The sequence below is a fragment of the Oratosquilla oratoria genome, chromosome 24 (assembly GCF_046742065.1).
Source record: "Oratosquilla oratoria isolate Oo_2021 chromosome 24, ASM4674206v1, whole genome shotgun sequence".
NCBI classification, from domain to species: domain Eukaryota; kingdom Metazoa; phylum Arthropoda; class Malacostraca; order Stomatopoda; family Squillidae; genus Oratosquilla; species Oratosquilla oratoria.
The window spans coordinates 35450751-35458623 of NC_134800.1; the positions used below are offsets into that span (position 1 = coordinate 35450751).

A 7873-nucleotide genomic window follows, 5' to 3' on the forward strand; every position below is an offset into this window, starting at 1 on the left:
CAGTGAGAGAATAAAGGAGGATGTCATGCATTCGCGCATCCTCCCTCCAATAACATCCTATCTTGGCCAATCACTTTCTCAGTATCCTTGTTATTTCATCTAATGCTTTCTGTAATGTGTCTGTAACTGTCACAATAACTTAAAAGACTCAAAATGAACCAAAAATTTTCTATTTTGAGCCGTGTTGATCATTTGATACGAACTTGTTTCCTTCAATATAAGTGAGACCCGTGTCTTACAGGATCCATTTGAAAGAGATTTCCCTCCACTAAATTAGTGAGGTCGTATATATTATTGTTATGAAGTAATTTAGATTGTCTGGATAATCTTGCTGCATCTCTCTCGATGCTTTGTCCAAATACATCATTCCACTCGTGTGTGTGTGTGTGTGTCTCATTTTCTTTGTTTTTCTTTTCTTTCTTTTAAACCAATATATTTATCGTTATGAAATCTTATATTTCTGGTACATGTCCTCTCTCTTATTACTTTTTCTTCTACAGGAACATCGAATAAGATTTCTTTGAGCATTTCGTCGGTTTTCTTCTGTTTGGCGTATGGCTCCCTCTCCTACAATAAACCCATTTTTCGGTGGTTTTACTTCCATTTTTGGAAGATGCGATTGCGCCACACCCAAACAGAAGAAAAGGTCGGGACACTCCAGTCAGTATGTACCAGATTTTGTGTGTGTGTGTGTGTGTGTGTGTGTGTGTGTGTGTGTGTGTGTGTGTGTGTGTGTGTGTGTGTGTGTGTGTGTGTGTGTGTGTGTGTGTGTGTGTGTGTGTGTGTGTGTGTGTGTGTGTGTGTGTGTGTGTGTGTGTGTGTGTGTGTGTGTGTGTGTGTGTGTGTGTGTTTGTGTGTGTGTCTGTGTGTGTGTGTGTGTGTGTGTGTGTGTGTGTGTGTGTGTGTGTGTGTGTCTGTGTGTGCGTGAGAGAGAGAGGGAGAGAGAGAGACAGAGAGAGAGAAAGATAGACTCCGTTGGCGCGTGCGCCTTTGCGTTTGCGCGAGTGTGAGAAAATGTGTTGTGTTTGTGCAGTTTGTTCACATTTTTTCCTGATGCGAACTTCATTCGTATGCAGCCAAAATGCCATGCCTCTATACCCAAACACGCATTCACTTTGATGAGCCCGGCCATTCGTTGTAGGAAACAGATGGCTCCGTTTGAATTTATGAGGATTAACAAATAATCGGGGTATCGCTGTCATAACTCTATCCGGATGCTGGGAGGCACTGAGGAGGGGGGCGTAGTGTAAGTGGGGGGGGGTGATGTGGCCGGGGTGGGAGAGGAAAGGGAGGGAGAGGGAGGGAGGATATGCAAGAACTATGGGAACCAGGAGATGTGGACAGAGATGGTGGACTGGTTGGCGCCTCAGGATGTGGGGAGGGGGGAGGGGAATGAGGAGGATGAATGACGGAGGGGGGAGGGGGGCGGGGCGTAGTGAAAAGGGGTCCGATGAATAGTGACGCTGCAGCGGTGATTGATTGGCGCCCCGCTTTGATATACCGCCGACGACGACGACGCCGCCGCCGGCGACCGGACGGACGGCCCAACGAACGCGCCAAATCACTCATCGACTCAATTTGTTCTCTGCGATCGATATGGAATCCAGTTTGCCCATATGTGTAATCAGCAAGATCGTGGGATGGACGGGGTTGTGTTTATATATATATATACATATATATATATATATACACAGATTTATATATTTATATATATATATTTATATATATATATACATATATGTATATATATATATATACATATATATACATGTGTATATATTATATATATATATATATACATATATATACATTATATATATATATATATATATATACATTATATATACATATATATATTTATATATATATATATACATTCATATATATGTACATATATATATATATTGGTATAAATGGGTACTAAGTTCTCATGTGGACATGTTTGATTGAAGACCAGAGCTAATTCTGTATCCACTGTCTTCTTATTTGTTTTCTCGATTTTCCGAATGGATTGTTTATAACTGGAAGGGAGGTTAAACACAAGGCTTCTGAGTCCCATGGTGTTATTCGATGGAAGAACATTACACAAAAATATAAAATGCAAGCTTTCGGTTGACTCATACAACCATTTTCAGGTAAGTAAAAATTTACATACAGATCAGTATTTCAATATAGATATATGAAGATACTAGGAAAGGTAGGTTGAAGCAGGACGTTAGGTCAAGGAGGGTGGAGGCTTCGCATTGGATGGACATGAGGTCAAGGAGGGTGGGGGCTTCGCATAAGCGGGTGGTAGAAAGACATTTGGTCACAGAGGGACGTTCGCCTAGCTGTGTAACCGTAAAGATGTAAATGTGTCAGTCTGTATATTGATGATTGGGGCGTATTGTGAGATGTAAACTCTTTCTCAAATATATAGTTTCTTGTGATTGTTGCACTGTTTAAATATTTTTGTTTTGTTGACTAGATCTTGCCTGGTAGGAGATTTATTGTGTGTTTGTGCCATGTGCTTGCTTATGTTGCCTTCACGAGCATACATAGTAAGTCTCCTACTCACAGAGGTAGTAGTAATATCAATATATGAGGCATGGAGAGAAGTTTACAACCTACTTCTGGGCAAATGAACTGGTATACCACATTAGTCTGTTTAAGGAGATTGTTGTATCTCATGATAAGGCTGTAGACTTTTGCATTTTTGTAGTATGTGATAAGAGCCAATATGTGTGTGAGTTGGTGCATGTAACTTTACGTGCAACGATTTCTTTCAGAATACATTCATTTGTTTTGTATGCTGGTGTCATTTGATTTTTGTAATAAATTGTGTGTGTGGGAGATGTGGTTTTTTTTCGTGTTTTGTTATGGTGCGGGTGATGAAAAGTCTTGTCTCCTTGCCAATGATGGAGTTGGAAAAACCGTTATTTATAAGTATCTGTTTGACGCGAGATACCTCAATGTGGAAAAGTTTCCAAGAGGAGAACTTCCTGTATGCGCGTCAAAAGTATACCCGAATGACACTAAGTTCGTACCGCTGGGGGTACTCACTTGCGGCATTCAGGCATCCTCCAGTGTCAGTCTTCTTCCTGTAAACAGTAGTCTTGTAGATATTGTCTTGAGAGTAGATGACAACGTCGAGGAAAGAGATCTTGTTGTGTATGTTGAGTTCGTAGGTGAAAAGTAATACGAAGGCTGTTTCCATGGCTAGCCTTAAGTCTCTCAGGTGGGATTCACTCCTTACTTCGATGAAAATGTCGTCGACATATTCATATGAAGCACCAGGAAAGATGAACTAACGGAGCAGATAATTTCTCTGTATTTACATCAGTGCTCTAATATGTAATACACGAAAGCGCTCTGCTTCGTTAGTTTTTCTTCCCTGGTGATTAATCCTGCATTTATGAACACACGTTTCTTATGTTTTTATTGTGTATATGTGTATATATATATATATATATATATATACATACATACATATACCAAAGGCTTTTTCCCCCTACACGGGGGGTAGCCAAAAAAGAAAAAGGCACAGAAACCACTCCCACCCATTCCATATCCTATATATTCCACTCCCCTCCACCCTCCTCCCTCCCTCTTATCTTGGCACCTCCTGGATGACGGGTCATCCCTGCATCCTGTCCACTGCCCTGGGTCAGAAGCAGTGTTGCAAGACACAGCACATCCACAGCAAGGCCGCTTCATAAATTCGGCGAACCCCCCTCTCCGTCCACTCATTCAGAAAATGAGGAGACGGGGAGAAATCCCTTCGGGCTGCGTCAAATTTTCTCATACATACTTCCTCACCCCCCATCCCCCACCCACTCTCCCTCATGCATCATAACATCATCTATACACAACCCCTCTCCATTCACCCCTATCTTCTGTCCTCTCCCGTCCTTCCTCATCAGACATTCCTCTCTTTTGTAAAGCCCCTTTCACCCCATCCATCCATCTTACCCTAGGACGCCCCCTCATATTCACTCCTTCCACCTCTGCCTTCCACACTTCTTTTTACTAATTTTTCTTCACTCGTCCTTTCCATGTGTCCAAACCATCCTAACACTCTTTCAATAACCCTATCTCCCAGTTCCCTTTCCACCCCTGTTCTCCTCCTCACCTCCTCATTTTTCACTCTATCCAGCCTAGTAACCCCTATCATACTTCTCAGACATTTCATCTCAAACACATTCAAACTCCTTTCCTCTTCCTCTCTCATGTTCCATGTTTCTGCCCCGTACAATGCTGTTGGCACAATCACTCCTTCATATAACCTCCTCTTAGCATCCATTCCCAGCTGTCTGTTTCTCATTACACTTTTCAATCCACCAAGGCATTTACTCGCTTCTCTCAATCTACATTCCACCTCCACCCCCACTCCTCCCTTTCCTGCCACATCCGCACCCAAATATCGAAAACTATCCACTTCCTCCAGCCTTTCACCCTTAATGCTCACTTCCAGCCTGCTGTCACTCTCTCCCCTTGTACATCTCATCACCTTACTTTTACCCACATTTATCTTCAGCATCCTTCTTTCACACACCTTCTCAAACTCTGTCACTAACTTCCTCAATCCCTCCTCTGATCCTACTACAAGCGCAGTGTCGTCAGCAAACAACAACTGGCTCACCTCCCACTTTTCTCCTTTTTCTTTAATCATCTCCAACCCCTAACCCACTACCCTTGCATTCATCTCTCGCACCACCCCATCCATGTAAAGATTGAACAGCCAGGGCGACATAACACACCCCTGACGAACTCATACCTTTACCTCAAACCATTCACTCTCTCCATTTCTAATCCTAACATAAGCTCTACTACTCTCGTAAAGACTCTGGACTGCTCTTAACAGGTTTCCTCCTATCCCATATATCTGCAGTACCTCCCACAGTGCCTTCCTGTCTACCCTGTCATAAGCCTTTTCCAGATCCATAAAAGACCAAAAAACATCCTTACCTTTTCCTATAGCTTTCTCACATATCTGTCTTACCACAAATATCTGATCTACACTACCCCTACCTATCCTAAATCCACACTGTTCCTCACCAATTACTCCCTCTGTTCCTCTCCTAATTCTCTCAGTCAAGACCCTCCCATAAGCCTTCCCAACTACACTCAACAAGCTGATCCCTCTGAAACTACTACACTCACATTTGTCCCCCTTTCCCTTGTAAAGCAGAACTGTACAGGCACTCCTCCAGTCCTCCGGTACTCTACCCTCTCTTAAACAAACATTAAATAACCTCACCAGCCAGTCCACCATAACTGTACCTCCTTTCTTCAGACATTCTGCATGGCATCCATCCAGACCAGGTGCCTTACCTGCTCTCATCATCTTAACAGCTGCTTTCATTTCATCCTTCCCTATTTCTCCTCTATTTTCCTCACCCATCACTCTCATTTTCTTAGCGCTTCCCACTGCAACTACCTTTCCCTCCCTATCCTCCTTCACATTTAGCAACTCCCTAAAATACTCTGCCCACCTTCCTCTCACTGCCTTCTCTTCCATTATCATCTCTCCATCTGCACCTTTTACCTTTTCTTCTCTACTTGATTTGCTTCTTTCTCTTTTAATTTCCTTCCAAAACATCTTTTTATTGCTTTCAAAATTTTCTGTCATACTCTTACCCCATTTCACATCTGCTCTCCTCTTTGTTTCCTTTATCTTATGCTTAACTTCCTTTCTCTTTACTTTGTACCTCTCATACGATTCCCTCGTCCTAATTTGTAGCCAATCTATGAATGCCTCCTTCTTCTCTTCTACACATTTCTTTGCTTCTTCATCTCACCACTCACTACCCTTCTTTCTATTTCCTCCCGCCCTCCTTGTTCCACACACCATCTTTGCACACCTTATGACTCCCTCCTTGAACCATAATCAGTTAATTACATGAAGAGTCGGAGTCGGAGTCGGAGGTTTTGTGTTCCGACTCCACAGCCCTGGTTCTTATTCATTCTATCACAACCATTTAGTGTTGCAATTTCTTTCTTCTCTAAACGTTCTCAACTTCTATTAAAAATAATGATACTTTGGACATTAAGATCTATAGATTATACTGATAATTTAAAGTCGTCAAACAAAATATTTATTTTTTATTATTACCTCTTCATGTAATTAACTGATTATGGCCTACATATTTTATATGCAACACAGATACGCTCCAATCCTGAGTAGACTTATATCATTATAACTGGTTTATATAAAAGAATAAAGATATATGATATAGTGTGGCTTTCCTATGTTTGACCTCTTCATTAATACTTTATAACTGAAGTAGAGACAATATTTTTGAAAGGATATTGAAGAAAATTCGGTAAAAAAAAATATTCTATAATGTAAGACATTTGGCATAATATATATCTATATATATATATATATATATATATATATGTATGTATGTATATATATATATATATATATATACTACAATACACTTTAATTCTAAGCCATCAGCATCGGGAGAGCCGTGGAGGCCAACATGCAGAAATTGAACCGTGGTATGGCGAAGGACTCGAACCCGGTTAGCACGTGAAAAGTGCTGTAGTGACTTTACCGATTGCTCCATACGTGTTTGTGTAATGCAAGACGTATGAATTCGTTTTGAAAAACAATTCACTAAAATCCATCCCTTCGATTCGATGATTATCTCGATACATTATGTCCTTTTTAACATAAGAATGTTATAATCGGAAGGAACATAGATATTCTTTTTAACTTCTATATAGAGATTCTGCTTAGATCAACCCTATATCATGCAAATCCTCGTGCTGGTTGGCTATTTCATTATATATAGATGTGAACAATGTATTATTAATTCATCAGGATCAGCGAGATTGAAAAAAAGTGAAGAATTTAATATAAAAAGGAAAGGGAACGTTAATGTAGAATAATTGATTTTGCAAGTGAAAATAATCTTACATTTAGAAAATATTTACATACATACATACGTACGTACATACATATACACATACATACGTGCATACATACACGCATATATACATAAATACATACAGATATACATAAATACATACATATATACATAAATGCATACATACATATATACATACATATGTACACACATGCATGTATACATGCACACACACACACGCACATACATACACATGTCCTGATATATGCATTTTGCTCATCCTTGAAGACGGGTAAATCATCATGTAAAAGGGTACGAATAAAGGATTACAAAGGATTACAAAGGCGGAGCATGCCGACAGAAGCTAGAACAAATCATAAATAGCAGTAAAAGAGGCACTGAAAAGAGTATTTAGTGTTTATTCCCTATATTTTGGATCATTTGAAGCCTCAAGGCTTTGTTGTCCTGCCAGAGGATGGATGAAAGACGGTTCTCAAATCTGAGCTGCACCCCGAGGACTCGAATCTTGATGTTCCCTCTCGCGGACGCCTTTGTACCTTTTATACTCGAGGGAATAAGAATGATCGAGTACGCACGGGACTTCGAGGAGCTTTGGAACGTCGGGGGACTCGGCCAAGAAGAAGCAGAAGAAATGGAAATGACCATTACCTCTGGATTCTCCTCTGGATTTCGCGCGTTCTTCGAGGTCAGGACTCTTTTGGGATCAGGCGCTTTCGGATGCGTCCACAGCGCAGTCTCCAGGTTGACTGGAGAGGAAGTGGCCATCAAGAGCTAGTTCGTCGAGTTTTGTTCGGAATTTATCGACAGAGAGCTCGAGGTTCTCTTTACCTTGGAGAATCATCCAAATGTCATCGGGCTTCACGAAGTCATCGAAGACCTGGAGAATGATCAGGTCCACTTTATGCTCGATCTCATGGACTTGTCTCTTGAAGAGACTGTCAACAGGATGACCTAGTAGGGCCTTCGCTTCAGGGAGGAAGAAGTCAAGTCGA

General features: G+C 41.0%; 1 protein-coding gene across 1 annotated transcript in view; it reads right to left on the reverse strand.

The window, feature by feature from the left end:
* The window catches only part of LOC143038322 (zinc finger MYM-type protein 1-like), a 19506-nt gene extending 11860 nt beyond the window's left edge, over window positions 1-7646 (reverse strand). The window contains exons 1-2 of the mRNA XM_076207348.1: window positions 7530-7646; window positions 3005-3286 (exon numbers count right to left, since the gene is read on the reverse strand). Of these exons, the coding sequence (XP_076063463.1) occupies window positions 3005-3286; window positions 7530-7646 (399 nt within the window). The remainder of the gene's footprint in view (window positions 1-3004; window positions 3287-7529) is intronic.
* Between the last annotated feature and the right edge of the window lie 227 nt (window positions 7647-7873).